The 22776-nt window shown below is 40.4% G+C and overlaps 2 protein-coding genes across 7 annotated transcripts in view; both read left to right on the top strand.

Moving 5' to 3' along the window:
- Nucleotides 1–945: 945 nt before the first annotated feature.
- LOC124259014 (palmitoyltransferase ZDHHC21-like) overlaps nt 946–22776 on the top strand; it is a 134610-nt gene continuing 112779 nt past the window's right edge. For 3 of the 6 annotated variants that reach the window (XR_006893735.1, XM_046693079.1, XM_046693083.1), the window contains exons 1-3: nt 946–1092; nt 15477–15739; nt 21715–21804. Coding sequence is in view for 5 of the 6 variants with exons in the window: in XM_046693079.1 (XP_046549035.1) it covers nt 15490–15739; nt 21715–21804 (340 nt within the window). In the remaining variant the exon portion in view is untranslated. Of the gene's footprint in view, nt 1177–1964; nt 2076–15476; nt 15740–21714; nt 21805–22776 lie in introns of those variants that run through there. The other 3 variants (XM_046693081.1, XM_046693080.1, XM_046693082.1) reach the window with 3 other exon arrangements.
- Nucleotides 9224–13063, top strand: LOC124259013. The gene is made up of 4 exons (XM_046693078.1): nt 9224–9407; nt 9520–9978; nt 10100–12765; nt 12956–13063. Exons 1-4 carry the CDS (start codon nt 9224–9226, stop codon nt 13061–13063), a joined length of 3417 nt encoding a protein of 1138 aa, XP_046549034.1.

Below are 22776 nucleotides of genomic sequence, written 5' to 3'. Positions count from 1 at the left end.
TTTTATGTCCGATATACCATTCCCTCCTTTCATTCTGTGTGGTGTAAGTTTTATGTCCGATATACCCTTCCCTCCTTTCATTCTGTGGTGTAAGTTTTATGTCCGATATACCATTCACTCCTTTCATTCTGTGTGGTGTAAGTTTTATGTCCGATATACCCTTCCCGCCTTTCATTCTGTGTGGTGGAAGTTTTATGTCCGATATACCCTTCCCGCCTTTCATATGTCTGATATCGCCCTTAGATCGTAGGATATCTGATATACACACACCCTCCTTTCAGTCTTATTTATAGATGTAACATAGTCAATATATTCATCCCAGCCTTTTGTTCTGAACACTTTAAATCAAATGCAGTTTGCTTGTTTCAACCTTGAGCCGTACCCAAATCAGTTGAGATGTCCGAGAACTACTAATTTAAAGTTAAAAGATCATGTATAAATGCAGCAAATTTGGAGAAGTTGGGCCACGAACGCCTGGATGCAGGCATACACGCAGTCACAAAGATAATTACAAGGACAAGAATCAGAATTATTTTAGAAACATAAATTATACCGTTTGAACTGTTCTGGTAAATGTGGACGATTCTGTTATATTATTGTGACCTGAAAGTAGAAACAAAATTCATTTCAGATTTTCCTTTTTATAAATATTGGATTAAATTATTTTGGCATTTTAAAATAACAGTAAAATGAGACAGTACACAGTGAGAGTTTTGCTTGAGTGGGAATTGCCGCATAATATAAGTGAGTGAATAATTGACGAGTACAAAAATAATTATAAACTCTTAAGATGCTCTCAAATAATAATGGAGGTTAACTCAGTTAACACAGGTTACATATCCGCAAAGGAATATGCAAATGATTTCTTTATTTGTGCTTCCCCATAAAAACTAAATCATATTCCGCACATCGATCGCCTTAAGTTTTTAGTTTAACCGGGAGCAGAATCGCAGTAAATAGGGTTTTACGAAATTGTGGACTGTTTATCGCAGTTCTGGTCGCTACACAACAGTTATCTTGTGGGGCAGGTTACCAATCTTTGTGGTGAACCTGTCACGCCCTGGAAAGGAAAGTGTGCTTGCTTTAGTAAGGGTAAATAACTCTAATCACCTCAAACAACATTCTTTTACTTGACACGACGATAGACTCAATCCGATTTGGGTTAACTAAATAGTGGTGGGTATTTCATACTGAAATTTTTAAATAATTGTCCCAGTCCTTGCTTCAAGTTTTATTGATTATTGGAACCTAAAATGAAACTGAAACATTACAATGAAATGGGTATTTGGGGAGTACTGCACTTTACCGGGCGCACTTTTTTAGATTAATTAGCGCTGTTGGGGTTCCCTAACCCTAGCCCTTACCCCTAACCCTAAGGATCGTAAAGGGTGCCTAACCCTAAACCCTAAGGATCGTAAAGGGTGGCATACCCTAACCTTTACGATCCTTAGGGTTAGGGGTAAGGGCTAGGGTTAGGGAACCCCAACAGCGCTAATTAATCTAAAAAAGTGCGCCCGGTAAAGTGCAGTACTCCCGGTATTTGTTGATTCCTTGTTAAAGGGGTTAGACACTTGCCATCAAATATTAGCTTCAGTGTGTTCAGTAATAACTATAGATAAATGCCAGTCTAACGTGCTAAGAACCAATTACTGGGACATACCAAGTTACAGATAAAAAATCTATAAGTTGTTAAAAGCACAGCGGCTTGTCGCGCCAAAACTGCCATCAAGTTATATACTGTTATAGCATGGTCAATGTGGGCATAGATTACTTACACTCTACTGTGGTGTGAGGTCGTTTATTTCAGTGGATGTATGGATCGTGAGATTGATAAATGACACCCTGTACACACGGTAGGAGAGGTAAACAGCAGGAAATATTTCATAGCAGGAAGTGAACGATTTATCATGTGAGAGGAGAGCTGGTTTTATTTTTTAGTTGTAGGAAAATAGACTGTACTTCAGTAGACTGATCCAGTCCCAGCCGATAAGCCCTGCCCTCTAGCTCACCGATGTATCCAGCCCATTCACTGCCTCCAATCTTGTTTTTCTATAATGCGGCAGAAGGGAATCATGGTAGTATAAATAGATGTTTTTTCTCACAACTAACTGTAACAGTTATCGCCATTTAGAATTTCTCATGCCATTCGTGAAATAATAAATATATTCATATCATACAGTTACATCGAATAATTGTTTGTGTGACTATTTGAGTGTTTCTTTTACAGTAGATTGATAGGGAATGAAACTATGACTTGTGAACTTGAACTTGCTATTATATTGGTTGTGGGACATCCTCTCGACTAAGTTAATATTTTTTATAGGGTTCATAACGTTATCTTTAATTTTTCTCTTATCTTACTTACCGTGAAGAATTTTCTTTTGCTGTCCTTTGGCTTTATTGTTGTCAAATACCGTGGCGGAAAAAAATACCGGAATTGTAATTGACTTGAACTGTGCGCCTGTGATACTGATGTATTGATGAAAAATCATATCAGCCAGCTGCTAAGAGTGGGAAGCGTATTTTCTTTCAAACCAATCTGTCAGGCAATTCACATTCGTCAAAGATATAAGCAGAGCAAGGGTAACTGAATTTTGTTGTTTGGGGTTTTTTTCCCCGCAAAAAATCCCCTCATTATTTTATAAAAACCTTGAACACAACCACACGTGCAAGTTGCTGATCGTTTCTTTATCTATGAATAATCTGCCAACACTGCCTCTATTTATTTATCCATTGTTCAAATTTAGTTAAACCAATAATCTGAAAATATGTATTTCTTATCTTTTAATGAATTAAAAGAATGGTAAATAAAAGTTAAGTTAGTTCAAAGCTTTTTGTCAATAAAATTACATATTGACAAAATTATTGCTTCTTAAAGAATAATAACCTTTTACTGGATGTGAGGCTATATCCCAAGAGGACATAACACTAATTTTGATTTGTTTCCTTTTCTGAGGTACTTACTAAAGTACTGTCGGAAATGCTAGAAAAATGCTTTTTGACTTATATTTAAAATTCAGAGGTATTACAGTTACTTAAATAACAAATATCACTTTTAGAAACATCTACCTAATGTAGACCGAGGGAATAGATTTTGAGACATGCCCTAAAATGTGTTTTTACTGATGAAAATACCAAAAACTTAGAAAAATAACGGGTAGTGGGACGTTATTTGATACAAACATTAACTGCCTGTGTTACGTCATCAGCATGCACGGTATCGACAAGTGAAATTGACACCTGAGCATATTGTAAACTTGTTGGTAAGACATACCAATAAACCCTTTCTAAACTAATGAAAGGTTTACCTCTGTCTTTTTCAAGCACAAAAAACGTATAAACCTTTGCAACAATTGACTGCAAATAGTTGGCCATAGTGGACGCTGTGATAAAGATATGCATGCATGACGGGAAACTTATTTATCAAGACTTAACATTTATATTAATATTTCTTCAATAAAGAAACGATAATTAAGTAAAGTAACACAAACATTCAACATTTATTTGTTAAAGAAAAACGTTGATTCATATTTTTACACCACCTGTATTATTAGCATAAATGTAAAGACTATTTCAGATTTCTGTTGTTGAACTCTGAAAAAATCTTAAGTTGTTGTTTTGGTACCATATTCTCTCCTGTAAACTGCCCTTTAAATGCATGGGAATGTTAAATCGATTGGAAAAAAAATTAGGTACACTATAGGCGAGTTGATATATTGACAACATAGTACATTTATCACCTTTATCAAAGTATTAAGGCTAAAAAGCATTTTTCTAGCATTTCCGACAGTACTTTAATTGTCATAAAAGTGTACTAAAGTTGTTCACAAATTTGGTAAAGTTGTAACAAAAGTTTAAAAAACACATGAAAATGCCCTGAAGCCTTCACCATCTGCAAACCAGTGTGCAAGTAAATATGAAGCTCATATTCCAAATAACCATCAACAAACCTTGATCAATTTGTCAAAAACCAACATGTCAATAAATGCTAAGCTCTGGTTCAGTCATCAAATATTGGAAACCACCTCCAGGGGTGGAAATAACTTTTAATATTGCTAGTGTACTCCGGTACAGTGGCACATGTAAAATCACTTGCCCTGATAATTTTTCCACTAGACCGGCCGTTTTCTTGTTGATTTTTTAAATAAACAACATAATTAACATTGGAAAGTCAACTGGACATCGGTACAGTGTGATATACAAATTTGCTTGCCCGACAGACAAAAACACTGGACTCGGACGTCGGGCAATGGGTTATTTCCACCCCTGCACCTCAACTCCTGATGATTCTTAATAAGAATTACATCAAATTGGGTTAAACATGATTAAATATTGATTCAAGTTATATGAAAAATCATTTGAGAATTTTGTAATTTTATGTGACCAAAATGTAGCCTTTGTGTTTTTCAAATTATCTTGATGTTGAAATAACTTTCATGAGTTATGATACTAGTAATAAATTTTAGCATTATCCTTTCAGTAAATATTGTATTAAAAACCAAAAAACAAAGATGTCTTAATGCAGGCGCCAACAAGCTCAGTTAAGACCAAGTCATTGTTCTGCCATGATATGTATAGTGTTTGTTTGCCTAGTTCTGCCTTAAAATCATATTTATGTGATATGTCAATCAATTGAATAATTATTAATAACTTAATTATATTATTATTTATTTTATTACCTTTCCATGTTTACTAGAGGACACAAGGTTATTAAAACATGGCTTGCTATTATTTCCAGTGATTTAATTAAATTGAGAGTTGTGTTATTTCACTGAAAATGCACCAATATACCTCCCCTTCATGTAAATAATTTATGATATAATAAAAATTCAAAACAGGGCTCGATTTAAGAGAGGTTAGTCTACTTGCACCAGGTGCAACCTAAGATAAAAACCTAGTTGCACCAGCCAAATTCCAGTTGCAAAGTAGTGTGATAAAACGTCAGAGGTTTTGGTGCACATAAACATATTTCCGTGATGTAGTACCTATGAAACCATAGCCACACAGAGACACAGCTGATCCCTGTTTACAAGAGCTGTCATAGCCGAAACGTGTACTTGAATAGCATTATTTCAGTGCCATAGCTATTCAGAGATTAAGAAGAAAAATGAGCTGACATATTTATGCTTATAATGTTAGATTTATTGTTGATTATATCTCAAAAATAATTTTTTCTCGAAAATATTTGTAATATTGCGTTGCACCAGTGCAAGTAACAAAGCACTAAATCGAGCCCTACAAAACAAATAATGTACTCTTTGTTAAGAAATACACTTTTACTTCACTCTGACCAATATTCCAGCAGTTCACTATACTTTGCACGACTCTACACCACCACCACCCCACCCCCCTCCTATTGTTTCAAGCTACTAATTAGTACCTCTAGCTCCTCTCCTGGCTGTTCTCTTAGGTGTACTCCCTCCCCTGTAACTGGATTAACTGCTACTATTAATTAGGTCCACTCCCATTTGTGAGACTCCCAGTTATGAGACAGTGGAGTAGGTAAGTAATTGACAAAGAAAACACACCATACTCCCCTGTCTGATTGACTGGATTAACCCGAGCTAATTATTGGAATCTTTTGGAGGTAACTTAATGAAACTATAAGATAAATTGATTAACATACTCAGGTAAATGTCCTTAAAAAGTAAACACTTTGTGTAGGTAACTTCGTGTTCATTTGAAAGAGAAATTAATTTACCTACTCAGATTTACCATGTCTCCGAAACTACAAGCCATAGTTTAAGAAATAACTCTGAAATACAAGGAAATGCCTCTTATGCCAAATCCTTTTTACCCGACAAAATAAATATATGGAATGCCCTACCAAGAATCATGTAGTCTCACAGAATTTAAAAACCTAATTACAAAAACCGAAAACAAGATTATTATTGACCTTAATTATGGCTCTTGTTTTTGTCAAATCATTCACTGCTGCCTCAGGCTCGGATGTAGTGACCTAAATGCTGATAAGTATAACAGACGGTCCATGTTGCTCTTTTCGATATCAGAGTGAAAACGCCCTACACTATTTTCCCACTTGATAAGAATTAATATGTATTTTACACTACCCGTTATAACCTGGATACCATTTTGAACGAAACAAGAATTTACTTCTTGTGTAAACCAGAAAATAGTTGAATCTGTCCACGATCACATCATCAAGACACAACGCTTCAAATTTTCTCAGGAAAATACTTAAATCAACTCAACAACCTTCTCATGATGGATTTATATTCCTACAATAGCTTGTTAGACACACATAACTGTAACTCTCTAATTATGACTACTTAGAGAAGAGTTGTATTTGATGTAATCTTTATATATTTATATGTACTTAAAAATATATTTATGCAACAGTCAATATTGATGACGTCACATCCTCCATTTCATTTTGTATTTTATGTTGCAAGGGAGCGGTGTTAACATAAGCAGTAATGCTTGTTCACCAATCCCAATTCATTTTCATAAATGATAAAAAATATGTTTAAACCAAAATGACTTTCAAACTTCATAATAGTCAATTAAAATGTGTTATCATAATTACATATTCTTCTGAATAAATAAAATATGTAATGAACTATTTCTTCTGTGTAAATAAAATCTTTGATAATCTATTTCATTAATCAACTCATCAATGAACTATGCCTCCTATGGGTACTCTTCAACAACAGGGCTGATCCCACTTTCATTGTAGGGATGTGGAAACACCACCTATGTGCACTGAACCATTAATTAATGTGTCTCACAATTGGGAGTTCTCGTTTAGTCAGGTGTTGGTTGTGAGTAGGTGACTACCGTACTTGTTATAGATACAATGTAATAGAGAATCACGGCTCAGTGATCATTATTGTCCAGTAGATGATCACTGTTGCTAATAATTGACAAAACAAATATGAAGATTCTATATTTGTTTACATTCACAAATATATTAATTCAGATCTTGAATCTTGTCATCTCTATCTACATATTGCTTCCTACGTTTGGGAGCAGGCTGTCCACACTTAATTTGCAAAAGCTGTACTTTGCTGGACAGTTCCTCGTGGATAAATAAATGGTTGTTGGCTTCTTGGACCGTCATACTTAATCTATCATATGTCAAAACTTCAAACACCTAGCGAGCTTAGTAGAAGTTAATCCAGTTACACGGGAGTGAGGACAGCTAACAGAACAGCCAAGCGAGGGGCTAGAGGTACTAATTAGTGGCTTGTAAAAAAGTGTTTGCAGCCCCTAAATGCTCCCTATTGTTTTATCATTTAATGTGGATCCGATTCCGCAGTCCCACTTTTATACCCTTTAATTAGTCTAATTCCGCTTTCCAATCCTGTTTTTAGTGGTTCTTTTGTCTCTCATTAAATGGCTACCAAATCAAACCCTGCACCAAAATCTGTGTCTCAAGTTACAGGGTATTCTAGTGGAGGCAGATCAAGAAATTCAGAATCTTCGATTCGTTCGCAATTATCAGGACAACAATCAGCTAGACTTAACAAGCTTAAGAAGCAGTCTCAGTTAAATGAACTTAAAATTAGATGCCAAGAAGAAAAGAGAATCGACAAGGAACTTGAGAGTTTAAATGAAAGATCATTTCTGGCTCAGAGACGGGCGGAGGAGGAAATCAAGCTTGCTCACAAGAAGGCTCAGGAAACTGAGCGTCAGGCAATTCGTGACCGTGAGAAGCTCCAGAACAGACTTTCCATTCTCCGACAGGTGAGACAAGCCGAGGCTGAACTCCAAGAAGCCGAATTAATTGACTCTATGGTCAACCACTCTAACTCTAATCAGCCAGTGGAATCTAATGTGACACATACAACATTAACCACCACTGAGGTGCTTCCACCACCAACTCAATCCAGTGTTAATCCACCCCTGAATAATCCTACATCTGAGATTCAACCATCACCCGTTCAGTCAAGTGAAGAAGTGTCCATTCAGCAAACAGTGCCGAAGCATCAAGCCACGTCCCGGACGGACCCAACCCATCCATCAGCATTCCCTAGGAGACAACCCTATACAGGAAACACACAGCCTGACTTCCTCCAAGTCCCTGCAGCTTATCATCCACCAAGTGTAATGCCAACTCATCCACTACACTTAGCAGCGCCAACTCACCCACCGTACCTACCGACGCCAGCACCTACTCCAAGTACAAGTGAACTGTTGATTGCCTCAACGTTCGGCGCTCCGAGGCCCACCTTACCAATGTTTTCCAGTGGTAGAGCTAAGGACTTTGCAGTGTTAAGAATGGCTTTGCACAATTTGCTTGATGTTCACCAGCATCTTTCAGAAGCATACAAGTACCAAGTCTTACTTGGCAGACTGGATGGACCACCCAGGAAACTCGCTGAAGCCTACCTTCACGACATTACCCCCTACAGGAGTGCTATACAGGCCTTAAAGGACAAGTACGGACAACCCCGCCAGCTTGTGCAGAGCGAAACAGCCTTTTTCATGAACATGGCACCTGTTCGTGTTGGAGACAGTGAAGCATTCGACAATCTTTCCCTTGCAGTTCATCGTCTGGCCGGCATGCTCCAATCCATTGAAGGTGAAAATGGCTATGAACTAAGGTGTGGATCCCACGTCGATCGCTTGATGGGTAAGCTTCCGCCAGCTAATAGAGACAGTTTCGTCGAATATTGTCTCAACAAGGGAATCATCGGGAGTGATCACGACCAGAGCTATACGCTTATCCACTTCTCTGAGTGGTTGAAAACCAAAGCACTTGCCAAGCGCATTTCAAGTCAAGCAACTACTCTCTACAGACAGGATCCCCCTACCAGGACTGACAGCAGCGATAGGAGGAGCAAAGGTTTCCAAAACTGTCCTAACAAGAATGTACCTACTGCTGTGTTCAACATTAGGGACCGAACAATCGTGAAAAATCCCACTTCAGCGAAACCTCCCAGTAACCCGTCGCTTCCTTACCGGACATTTTGTGCCTTCTGCAGTGCATCAGATCACCACCTCAGTGTTTGCCAGACTTTCAAGACATTGTCAACTGATGACAAAATCCAGTGGATCAGATCCAAAAAATAGATGCTGGAAATGTGCCCGCACTCACGACACTGAACAGTGTAATCTGAAGAAGCCATGCCACATCTGTAACGAGATCCACCTTACCGTATTGCATGACACAGTACAGACTGTTTCAAAGAAAGTGTACTCTATCGGGGTGAAGGATCAGCCTCTGTATGTTGACCAACCTTCACTTCCCCACAGCGTAATGTTGAAGATAGTGCCAGTGTTGCTGTCTGGACCACAAGGAGCCATAGAGACATTCGCAGTGCTTGATGACGGGTCACAGAGAACAATGATCATGACCACAGCAGTCAAACGACTTGGACTTCAAACCAAACCAGATAATGTACTTCTGACCACCATTCGTCGAGAATCCTTCACCTGTAAAGGTGAGACAGTCAACCTCGAGATCTCACCAAGGGACAATCCTAACCTCAGGCTTCCCATTACCCGGAGCCTTCAGCTCAGAACACTTATGCCTGTCTGAATATACCTATCCAGTTGAGTCCCTCCAACAACAGTGGCAACACCTCCAAGTTGCCACCCTGCCTGAAGTGAATAGAGCCACTCCACTTATCCTCGTCGGCTCAGACCATGCCGATCTCATCCTACCCATGCAACCCATACAATTTGGTCCCACCGGAACTCCAGTAGCCGTCTGCACGAAACTAGGATGGTCCCTGCAAGGTCCTAGTCCCTCGTCGCAAGGATCTTCCAATCCGGACCGATGTCTACTTACCTCAACCAAACCCCTGCTTAAAGGTGATCTCCTTGAAAATGTGGCCAGACTCTGGCAGATCGACGTCTTGCCATATACAGGGAAGGATGTCACACGTTCAAAACAGGACAAACAAGCTATCACCACGCTTGACTCCGGGACAGTAAAGATAGACGTGGATGGTGAGACTCACTATGCTACTCCCCTACTTCGGAAGCAGGCTGATGCACAACTCAGTGGAAGTAAAGGCATAGTAATCCCCCTATCTAAAGAGAACCGAAAGAAGGCTTGAAAAACAACCCAACCTCGCTGAAATACATCGCGACCAGATTCACAAACTGGTTGATGCGGGATATGTTAAAGCAATATCGGACGAAAAGGCTGAAGCAACCAGCGAATCCTGGTACATTCCCCACCATGTTGTCAAGAATAATGACAAACACAGGCTTGTGTTTAACTGTTCCTTCGAACACAATGGAGAGTCACTGAACTCCAACCTTCTCCCTGGACCCACACTCGGCTCCTCACTCCTGGGTGTTTTCTTGCGTTTCCGACAACACGCCGTTGCGGTAACCGGTGACATCAAGGCGATGTTCCATCAGATACGTCTCTTACCTGAAGATCGACCCTTGCTCAGATTCCTGTGGCGTGATATGAAACGAGAAGAAACCCCCATCGTATACGAATGGCAGGTTCTACCATTCGGCACCACCTGCAGCCCATGCTGCGCCACTTTCGCGCTTCAGAAGCATGTCATGGACAACATTGAGGGTAATGAGGATGTAGCCAGGTGTATTAACCAGGCCTTCTATGTTGACAACTGCTTGGATAGCACGCCTACTGTTGAAGAGGCTCAGCAGTTAGTGAGCAAGACTCGTTCAGTTCTAGCTAAAGGTGGCTTAAATATCAGACAATGGGCTAGCAACATCCCTGATGTAGTGAAAGACCTACCCCCTGAGTCCCGATCAGACAATTGTGAACTTTGGTTGAACTTTGGACGAACTGGTGAAACACAAGAGCCGACGCTAGGTCTCCGTTGGCAATGTGATACTGATGCGATCACCTACAGATATCGACCCATTGAGTACACCGAACTCACCATGAGGGTCATCTACCCTACCCTTGCCACACAGTACGATCCCATAGGCTACCTGTGTCCATTTACCGCCCGTGCCAAGATACTTGTTCAAGAATTATGGAAGGGACAAACCAGTTGGGAAAAGGTGATCACTTCTGGACTGGTCTATGAAGCCTGGATGAAGTGGGAGGGTGAGCTACCCCAACTCCCACAGATTAGACTCCCCGGGTGCTACACCCCACACAACCTGAACATCGACAACTCCTCGGTGATTAGACAGCTCCACATATTCTGTGACGCATCAGAACGGATATATGGATCTGTTGCCTACCTCCGATCGGAAGATGTGAATGGGACCACAGGTGTCAGCTTTGTTGCCGCAAGGAGTCGAGTTGCTCCTAAGAAACAGTTATCTATCCCGCGTTTGGAATTGTGTGCTGCACTCACAGGGGCCCAACTCGCTGAAATGCTTAGCAAAGAACTGACTGTATCCATTGACAGTGTGAACCTATGGAGCGATTCTACAACAGTTCTGACATGGCTGCTTTCCGACTCCTGCCAGTACAAGGTGTTCGTAGGAACCAGAGTATCTGAAATACAGAACCTGACCGATATCAACAACTGGCGCTATGTGAATACCAAGGATAACCCGGCTGATGACATTACTTGCGGCAAAACCCTTGCAGAGTTATGTGGTACATCGCGATGGCAAAGTGGGCCATTATTCCTATGTGACAAACCGGAACGTTGGCCGAATCCCCGGCCAACATCAAGTGCAATTACCGAAGATACCTGTGAACTGAAGAAAACATTCTGCCTTACTGCTACTGTTGAACCTATGCCAGAGTTTCTGAACTACCACACCTGGGACCTGCTTGTAACTGCCACAATGCAGCTACCAGACGGGGCGGCTTCCTCCTCCAGTCCATGCATGAGTCGACGACAACAGGCCGAGGTAAAACTATATCGTCAGGTACAGACAGACAGTTTCTCAGAAGATTTGACAGCCCTGATGGCTGGCAAACCAGTGCAATCTTCCAGCAAACTACTCCAGTTGGACCCAGAGTATGACAGGATTGACGGCATGATCCGAGTCGGGGGAAGGCTGAGACAAGTGGACATCCTACCTCACAGTGCTAAACACCCCATTGTTCTCGACCCTAAACACCACATCACCAGACTCATCATAAAGGACTATGATGAGAAACTTCTCCACGCGGGGGCCGAGCGCATCCTAGCTGAAACCCGCAGATTCTTTTGGATTATTCAGGGAAGAGAAGCTATCCGTCGTCAGCAGAGAACCTGTACAGAGTGTCAGACCTGGCGTGCCAAACCCAACACACCAAAAAGGGCAGACCTACCTCTTGCCCGGCTTCGACTGTTCCGACCGTCATTTTTCTCCACTGGAGTGGACTGTTTTGGACCCATGAGAATCAAGATTGGACGACGGAACGAGAAACGTTGGGGAATACTGTTTAAGTGTATGACTTCCAGAGCTGTCAATCTCGATCTACTAGATAGCATGGATGCTGACTCCTTCCTCATGGCGTTCAGACGTTTCATCTCGCATAGAGGCAAGCCCAGTGAGCTGCTGTCCGACTGTGGCACAAACTTCAAGGGTGGTGAGACAGAGCTCCTCGAAGCCTTCAACGCCATGAAACCGGAGATGGCTAATCAGCTTGAGAAACAGGTCAAATTTCAGTTTAACCCTCCATATGCACCGCATTTTGGTGGAGCCTGGGAAAGGGAGATTCGATCTGTCAAGAATGGACTGAAGGTTACACTTGGTGATCAATCTGTAACTGAACCTGTGTTGAGAACCGTTCTCATAGAAATTGAGGGCATTCTCAATTCGAAACCACTGGGGTATGTACCTACCGATATCTCAGACGCTGAACCTGTGACTCCCAATGTGCTTCTCATGGGGCGGCGAGACCCTTCACTGCCACAGGTAGTATACCCGCAGAATGAACTCCTAGGAAGACGACGGTGGCGCCACAGCCAAGTATTGCCGATCAGTTCTGGCGTCACTTTCTCAAGTTCTACCTTCCCACCCTACAGATGCGCCATAAATGGCAGAAGGACTGTCGTGCACTACAGTGTGGTGATACTGTAATAATTGTTGACCCACAATTCCTCAGATGCCAGTGGCCAGTAGGACGGGTCGCCGAGACTTTCCCCGGTACCGATGGACGGACACGCAGAGTGAAAGTGATGGTCAGCGACAAGGAGTATCTCCCGACCTGTGACACGGGTGGTGCGTCTCCCAGAACTCCAGAATGACGGAGACGATGAAACACAGTGACTCTACCTCGTATCTTAAGTCCAAGAGGACAGTGTCTGACTTTATTTCCAGGGACTGTAACATGGTCAAGTGGACCTACTTTTTAATTTGCAAATTTTGTGTCTAAATTTGGGGGCGGCTGTAAAAAAGTGTTTGCAGCCCCTAAATGCTCCCTATTGTTTTATCATTTAATGTGGATCCGATTCCGCAGTCCCACTTTTATACCCTTTAATTAGTCTAATTCCGCTTTCCAATCCTGTTTTTAGTAGTTCTTTTGTCTCTCATTAAATGGCTGCCCACATGGCAGGTCAACTGAACATGTGCTCTTTGTCTGATTCCATAGCCTAACCGCTATCCGGTCCATACGCTGATATAGCCACCAATATCCAGCTACTACCCACCTATACCTCATTTACATGTGGTCAGTGTTTGCAGCCCCTAAATGCTCCCTATTGTTTTATCATTTAATGTGGATCCGATTCCGCAGTCCCACTTTTATACCCTTTAATTAGTCTAATTCCGCTTTCCAATCCTGTTTTTAGTAGTTCTTTTGTCTCTCATTAAATGGCTGCCCACATGGCAGGTCAACTGAACATGTGCTCTTCGTCTGATTCCATAGCCTAACCGCTATCCGGTCCATACGCTGATATAGCCACCAATATCCAGCTACTACCCACCTATACCTCATTTACATAGTGGCTTATAACAGCAGGGGGCTAGGGGAACGGGGGCTAGAGGAATTATGCCCTTTACACATAGTTTTCCTCTGGAGTAAGGTAATTCAATACAAGGTCCCATCTCTTCATAAAAATTCTGAAATATGCAAGTCATACATTTTATAGGCATTCGTATGAATTAATTTTGCATTGATTTAGAGCGATAGGCATCTGCTCACATTGACTCCTCGAATAGTTTGCGCTACAGGCCTTCAGATTGTGATTTTGAAACTTTGAAAAATATAAAAATGTGTGACAAATTTAAGAATATCTAAGACACAAGGCAACAATATCCACCACATTGTTCTTTTATGTAAAAGATTTTCCTATTGCGATTGACTCTAACCAAAATCAGATCGCTTTCAGATTTGTTTACATTGTCTCAGGCCTCTCAAACCTGTCTCGTTTCAGCTTTATGGCCGACCTACTCAATGCCCAGTATTGACTAAAATTGTTAAGCAAAAACAGTTTGTCCATGTTTATAACACTTGCAAACTCTTAAACTGCTGCCCATTTCGCAGTGATATTGCTGGAATATTGCTAAAAGCGGAGTAAAACTGAACTCACTCACTCACTTAAACTGCTATTTGTTGTTGTCTGTTAGTAATGGTTTTGCATGTGTGCAGAAGTGGGGAAATTCATGCAAATTCCCACCTTCAATCAGACGTAGGTTTCATGAACGATAGTACCAACATTTAACTGATTGTGAGGCTAATCTCATTGCTTGATCCGCCTCAAATCTTGACCGTAATGGTTTTGTTGAAGGTACTCATCAAATCACAGCAATATGTAACAGATATCGTGAGTGTGAATTGCATAATTCGAAGCACATTGCTTCGGAGGCATCGTTTCTCCGCGGAAGTAAGTCTGACAAATCCACAAAACACGCCCAGCCAGCTGATTGGCCCAAGTTGACTCATGTGCCAGTTTTGATAGACAGACTGGATCAGTCTATTTAGGCTCATTAAGAATAAGCCCCCACATGAGTGTGTCTATGGCAATGTCATAATCTCTTTCCAATGATCCAGTTAGTCAAGGTGAAATTTATGGTTGGTCTGATCCGAACTAAGTGTGGCTAAGGTTGACATTTTAAGTAATTAAACACAGCTCCATTGTTGTTGATGTGTGAGGAAACTGCTAGATAGCATGGATAGGATCACATCTATCAGGTTTTAGTCAAATCACCATTGGTTATTCTGAAAAGTTACAGATAAACCTAGAATCTGTTGAGATGTTTTGGAAAATATATGAACGTCGAAGTGAGATATTGTATAGTGCAAAGACGTATATACATCTTTGGATAATGTTTTGGAAATCACGTTTCACCAAGCCCAGTCATGAGACACCTATTACATCACACTGAGCTGCAACAAATGTATCACCGAATTCCTCATACATTTAAGGATCAATTAACAAATGGGTCACTAAACCAAAATGCCGTGATGAAATCGAATGAAACATATTTAGTGTGAAAGCGAACACTGTGCTGGGGAGACAGCCTTTGACTGAAATGTAACCAATGAAACATTAAGATTTTACACTGTGTAGCATTTTCACAAATTTTGAGACATCCATTAGTCTATTTGTAGCATGCATAGGCTCAATACTTTTATAATAAGGTAGTTATGGTGCCTATAAACTCTGAAATATCTGATCTTTCAGTATTGTCTACAAGATGAAGTCTATGAGGAATGCTGCTGAACTGATGGAATTACTGCAATTACCTGATGAAAAACCTCTCCCTTCAACTGTGTCCACAATCAGATGCCCAGTTTTGGGAAGGATCCATTTTGTAAGGGATCCCAAAGGCATCATGCAGCTCATGTGTGTGTTGTTCTACTGGGTGTATGGAACGTTCTCCAGCTTGTTTATTATCCTAATTCCAAGATATGCAGAGGGGTATATTTCTGGAATCTTCCTGACAGGTGATTATTGTTCATATTTCTTCCCACCATTTTGTTTTCCTTTCACAGCCATTTAAAAGTATGCTTAACATAATGCATGTATGAAGTGTATGTAATTCTTCAAACCTGAGTCAGTTTTCACAACAGATATAGAACGCATTCAGCATATATGCTTCTTGGGACAAACTTGAACAGCAAGCATTACATTCTAAGACACATCTGTTACTGGCAAACAAGGAGAAGTGGAGCACCAACCTGACAATTGACCCTTATTAGCATGTATGAGTGCCGCCCACTGGCGCTTGCCACTGTGAGTGAAGGAGCCCCAGGTTGTCCGCGATCAAGTGTAGTGCTTGTCCGCGATCAAGTGTAGTGCGATGGGTGAAGAGAGAGATTAACCGGTGGCATTCCTAGCATTTAACAGTGCCTGTTTCGAAGATGTACATTCATTCTCTATGTACTTAATAACATTGTATGCCACTTCTTGGGCCTGAGAATGTATTATCTGACCTTGCTTACCTTACCTTGACATGTTTAATTCTCTCGAAATATATATCTATACAGTGGACTCTGGCAATATCGGCCTCTGTAAACACCTGCACTCTGTCTACATCAGCACAAAGTTTCAGTCCTGGCAGAAATGCACTAAATTATCATGTAGAAGCATCTGTAAACATCGTCATCTGTCTACTCAGGATATCGGCATTGTTTTTCAGTCCCAACGAACAAGTTGTTATGAAAACGAATCTGTAAAAACCGGCACATGAAGGCGCAACCCTTTGATGCAATTAGGTCCAAATGATGTAACAACACAATTCGCGGTTACTCCCACGATTATTCAGAAACGGGAAGTGTCAATCAGTTTCTTGTTAATTAGTGAGTGGTACGTGTCACTTACATAGAGTAACTAATAGTGGGCAGTTTGACTGTAAAAACGAGCAAGAGTTTACATGTTATTGATTCCAGGGTATTTAAGGTAAAATTGTATGATGTAAGAACACAATTCGCGCGTTACTCCCGAGATTATTCAGAAATAGGAAGTGTGAGTGGTACGTGTCACTTACATAGAGTAATTAATACATGTAGTGGGCAGTTTGACTGTAAAAACGAGCAAGAGTTTAGTTGATTCGAGAGTATTTTACTATTTAAGGTAAAATCGTATCATGTCAATAGTATAATAGTCAGTATCGCCAAAATGTCTCGGCTGGCAAAACATGCAAGATGTGAGTTGACCTGACAAAATATACCTTGTTTTTATTTGAATGAATAAACATGAATGTGCATTCAGACACTGCCTTGTTTCTTATTCAAACATGTTGTTAATGCTAAAGTGAAACCCTTTGACCCTTTGAAGTGAAAGTACGACAGTGAACTTCCCATGTGTGCCAGCGTCATAAGTGAACTTGCAACCTGCCTAAACCGGGCACTCTGTCAAAACTGGCATTTTTATTTGGTCCTGAGTGATGCCGGTATTGACAGAGTACACTGTATATCCGAATATTACTGACTTGCTAAACCAACCACGTGAGAGTCTTATGAGCAAGGTGTGTGCAGCTAGTTCATCATCATGCACTGCATGTGCACTAACCTGCATCTGCTCTACTTTTCACAAATAAAATGGGTTTGCTCGTTGCCGTGCACCTCCTACTTCTTGTAAACGTGTTCTCTGCGCCGGTCCAACTTATCCTTGTTTGCCAGTAATAGACAATCTTCTAATGGTTATATGGAGCATTTTACAGACACATCAGAGGATCCACATTTTATGTCTATTTAATTAAGAACAGAATCCTCAGATCACAATTCAGCCAGATATGCATTTGTATGTTATGTATCCTATAGGCAGAATCAATGCCACCTCTACCTGGTCATCCCTAAAATGCGCTGAATACCCTGCTTATCCGTTGGTGTGGGCATGTTTGTGATTACTTCAACTTTCATGTGATCAATCTTTAATCCATCCGAGGTTACAACATGTCCCAGATAAGGCACCTCGGTCAGTTTCAGTTTCAGTTTCAGTTTGGATCTCTTCAATTTGATATTTCTGTTCCTGCATCGATCAAGGAACTTGGACAACTTCTCATCATGATCAGCTTCAGCGACTTCATAAGTGTCTCCAACACCATAGATCAGAACATCATCATGTACAGCACGTACTCCATCCAAGCCACATGTTGCCTCATTCAAACGGCGCTGAAACTCCTCAGGTGCTGGTGACAACCCGAATGGCATTCGTAGCCAACGGTAACGGCCACAAGGTGTTTCAAATGTTGTCAAGAAACTGCTTTCCTCCTCCAGTTGGATATGCCAAAATCCATTTTTAGCATCTGCTAAAGTAAAGCACTTAGCGTTTGATAATTCCGGCAGAATGTCATCAATTGTCTTTATTGGATAATGATTCGTCTTGAGAGCTTGATTCAGTGGTTTAGGATCTATGCAAATCCTTATCTTGTCACTACCCTGTTTCTTGACCACAACAAGGGCAGAGATCCAGTCAGTAGGAACATTCACAGGGGTGATGATCTTCAGATCAGCCAGTCTTTCAAGTTCAGCCTTGAGTTTCTGTTGTAAGGCAAGTGGAACCTTACGACATGGTAGCTGGACTGGTGTCACAGTCTCATCTACTTCAAAACGCAACAAACCATCAAGTGTGCCCTCTCCCTCAAATACATCCTTGTAACGATGGATTATGTCCATCAGGTCCGATGTTGCTAACTCTGTAGAAACATCTCCACTACCTGAGATCTGGAAAATGTTCTCAAAGTTCACAGTGATTAGCTGCATTTGTTGAACAGCTATTGCACCAAGTATTGGTGGTGAGCCTCTGTCCCTCATTATCAAGAATTCAATGGTGTATTCACCCTCATTCCTGGGATTTTTGACAGTCACTTCACACTTGCCAACAGTTTGAGATTTCACTCCATTGTACATTCGAAGAGTAGCATTGACCTGTGTTTCCAACTTTTTCAGGTGGGGATCCTGAAACACATTAGCGTAGATAGTCTCTGGCAACACATTGACAGTAGATCCACAATCTAACTGAAATTTGACCTCAGTTTCCTTGATGAGGAGGACAGCAAAAATCTTCCGTAAATACTGTTGACTTTCACCATGTAATTGAAATCTGTTCACATTTTCAACATCCACTGATAAAATATATTCATCCTCAGTATCCTCATCACTCAGTAGTTGAACATTGGCTTGACTTGACTGGCACACATAAGCAAAATGATTTGGTCGTTTACATTTGTTGCAAATTCTTCCCCATGCTGGACATTCCTTCCTGCCGAACACATGACTCGTCCCACAAAATTTGCACTGTAGAGACTGATCACTTCTGGTAGTCAATCCAGGTTTAGTTTCCTTTCCTTTGGGTTTTTTGTAACCTCTAGTTTTACTGATAGCTTGCACATCCTCAGTGTTTGATAGAGATTTTAGTCTAGCAGCTGCTCTCTCATGGGACCTACAGATGTCAATACAATCTTTCAGTGATAGGTTCGAAGACTGCAGCAGTCTCTTGCGAGTGGAGTTATCACAAATGCCCATCACCATTCGATCCCTGATGAGACTATCTTCAAGCGTTCCATAATTGCATGTTTCAGCTAGAGTCCTAAGTGTTGTTACATAAGTATCAACAGATTCAAAGTGTTCTTGATTCCGCTTGTTGAAATTGAACCGTTCCCATGTTTCATTGGTCTTGCCAATGCAGTACGCTTCTAGTTTGTCCAATATTTTCTCAACTTTCCTCCTATCATTTTCACTGTCGAACTGCAACCCATCCAATATGTCTAGAGTTTCAGAATCAATACAAGTTAACAGTGTAGCTGATCTGCATTCATCAGAATCTGTCTTTGTTCGAGAAGCAAGCTCATAGTTTCCCCACATTCGTTTGAACTTTATGAAATTTCTCATCAAATCACCCTTCAGATTAAGCTTAGGAGGCAAAGGAATGTTCATAGGTACATGTATCACTTGTGGTGAAGGAATATTTCCACTTTCATCAGCCATGATTGAGTAGTAGTAGCAGTAGTTTCGCTTATCCATATATTACTCACGACTAGCAATATAATCCGATTCACAGAAACTCCATTAGTCACAGATTCAATATTGTCACACAAAACATCGCATGCTCTCCACTATCGAAATTAGGTGACACTGAACCACGTGCGTCTCTGCTCTTTCAATCAAAAAGATATTCAGTCAGTAATGCACAACAATTTGTAAAGTTTGTTTGTCAGGCGTACTCACTTCTGACACCATGTTAAGTTATATGTCATGTCTGGAGATGTCCTAGGAAGACTCAGATAACATGAAACTGTGGTGGGAGACGAACACTTTACTCCATGTTGGTTTTGGCCTACACAGACGCACGTTGCCCATGGACCAGTCATTGTGTACAGACACTTAGGGAGTAATCATTATGCAACATGGACTTTGTCACAGAAATTCAGTGGCCAGAGGATCTTCTCTTCAACACTGGAATGAAGTACAAGTTACCACAGTCATCCTTACAGCCTGAGATCACCAAGGATTCTTGTGTAACTAACAACAGTGACTTACCAGTCAAATCACCTTCACATCATAGTAGATTTCAAAGTTTTGAAGTAAAAATACATTCATCATGGAAGGGAGAATCAGGGATTTTGATGAAAAAGTTCTGCTTTGCTTATTAACAATATTCAGGGATTAAACTATTGGTTTGTCTTGGGAATTCGGGAAGAAGCTGCCTTCACCTGATGAAACTGGTGCCACAGATGATACTGCAACCATTATGATTAATATTGCAGGAGATTCTATTCAGCCCTTGGCGAATCGGCTATTCAATGGGAAATGTTAAGAGGCGTTGAAAGATAAGAGTTCCACAGGGCTCTAACACTGGCTTCCTCATTGCAACTCAGACTTCAACAGAGTAATCCTTATCAGCACGTGCCCCACAGGGACCTAGCCTGCTGATGCCTACTGAAGAAGTTCTGGTCAGTGAATCTCCGACAGGACAGCAGAAACAAGCAGTCTCATTCCAAGGGATACAGGAAAGGGTTTCAGGTCAAAAATAATGGAAAGCCGGTCATAGATTGACTTGCCTCACGGTATACTTTGCGACTGAAAATTAGATCTTTGTTTACATGAGAACAATGATCAGAGGACATCACACATTCAAGTCATGTCAGATCATGTCATGTCAATCACACACTTCTGAATGTTTTTTGTTCAGTTTCCATATTCTAAATAGAGAATTTTGTCAAAATCTATTAAAGAGTAGTCGACAGGTTGAAACTAGTAATTAGTGTAAATGAGCTGCTTTCTTGTGTTTTTTTACCAGTTGTTAGTTATTATATATATTTTTTTATAATTGATAATTTTTATTTCCTGCTTCCCCTGTTACAGAAAGGGCATAGAGCTAGGGGAGTTAGTTATTATATTGGTCTGTCAAAGTTTGTTAAAGGTACTTCTCGTTTGACTTATAATTGGATGTCCAGATGTCTTTGTACAGCCACAACACTAGTATTGTCAGTCACTGAATACATGTGGAATACTACACAAGTTTTCATTAAGATACCAATTTTACCAAAATAAGTGAACTTCCTATGACTGTGATACCGATATAAGTGATACCTTAGGAAGTTACTTGTGTCATTACCCATGATATGAAACAGTAACTGAATTAACAAGCCTGTTCACTACTTTGCACATTCCAGTGTATGTGCACAAGTTTGAAGCTCTAAAATGTGAATAGAAAAAATATTAGATAAGGACTGTATAATCAATCAGTGAGGAAATAGTAATGAGACAGTAAATATCATTATGTTTGAGCTATGATATATCCCCTGAAATGTTAGGTATCAAGATTCCAAGACCATTCAAGTATCTATGTGTAATTTTAGGATAATGGAGGGACATTCTATGAATTTTTAAATGAACATGTGAACAATTTTGTCTTGCAATTCATCAAATTCATTCTGCCTTTCAGTAGTACATTATTATCTTTTATGTGCTTTCAGTGTTTATGTCCATCTCCTTGTTGTGTCTGACATCTCTTATAAGAGTATCAACTCTAAATCCCGGAAGAATTCCAACATCCAGCATCTATGGTAAATATTACTTTTCATTATAGTGTATATAGTCAGTCAGATCAGTAAATATTAAATAGCAATGCAATTTGCCCCGTAAGTGTTGTTTGCCGAGCCATGACAGGATAGGATGATCTTTTTATCTCAGAATTGTTCATGATCAGTTTTGCTCATCATTTCATAAACATGGTAAGTATCTATGTTGCCAAAATCACCAGTTTGGGCCTAAATACAGTCTCCTTTGATGATCAGTTACGGACGTATAATACAAGTATTAATTATTCGTCACAGCACTCATACTGCAAAATAAGTCAATAGCGTTCATCCCAGAAGGGTGTCAAGGATGTCTACATGCAGCAGTCATTGGTTCTTATTTGGCAATACTCATATCTGGTGTAATTAATCATTCTATGATTGGGTTATAAACAGGTTTGATGAATGTTTGGTGCAAGGGAGGAATGCTCACTTGAGTTGCCAAAATCTTTCATCAAAGAATTAAGTGAAAAATACTGAACTGCAAAAGAAACGTCACCTTTCAAAACCGAATGCAAATTTCTTTTCTTACATGATGGTGTATTATATTATGATTGTACGGTTTTGTTAACATGTTTTTCAATCCAAATTGACAGTTATTGCCAACATCAGTGTGTTTTCTGATGTGAAAGCATACCTAAAACGCACACCTAAAAAGGCAGACGCATTAAAAGGTTCATGAAAATGCACAAGCATATCGTGACAACCCTACCAATGAATGCGAGTCCCAAACTTGCCTGAAATCATTCTTGTTTTGACACAATCACCATGCCATGACTTATGAGAGGTCAGAGGAACCAAGCCTTGGGACTATTGCAACTTGGCCAGACTGCTCAGAGGGTAGCCAATCATTTTAAAGTTCATGTTAGGACAATCTTCTGACTGTCAGAGCGATATCAATCCACCAACAGCATCCAAGACCTTCAGTAACGCCCTAACATCAAGACCAGCTCTTATGTC

This window comes from Haliotis rubra, unplaced genomic scaffold (assembly GCF_003918875.1).
Source record: "Haliotis rubra isolate DU_JTF1 unplaced genomic scaffold, ASM391887v1 Scf706, whole genome shotgun sequence".
NCBI lineage: Eukaryota > Metazoa > Mollusca > Gastropoda > Lepetellida > Haliotidae > Haliotis > Haliotis rubra.
Note: the sequence above shows the minus strand (reverse complement) of the source record. Positions and strands in the feature narration are given on the sequence as shown.

Bases quoted from the DNA above. Each gene is read 5' to 3' on its own strand.
- LOC124259013 (XM_046693078.1), top strand. From the start codon at position 9,224: ATGTTGAAGATAGTGCCAGTGTTGCTGTCTGGACCACAAGGAGCCATA. The intron at 9,408-9,519 runs GTGAGACAGTCA...ATACCTATCCAG, and splicing joins AGAATCCTTCACCTGTAAAG to TTGAGTCCCTCCAACAACAG. The intron at 12,766-12,955 runs GTAGTATACCCG...ACAATTCCTCAG, and splicing joins GAGACCCTTCACTGCCACAG to ATGCCAGTGGCCAGTAGGAC.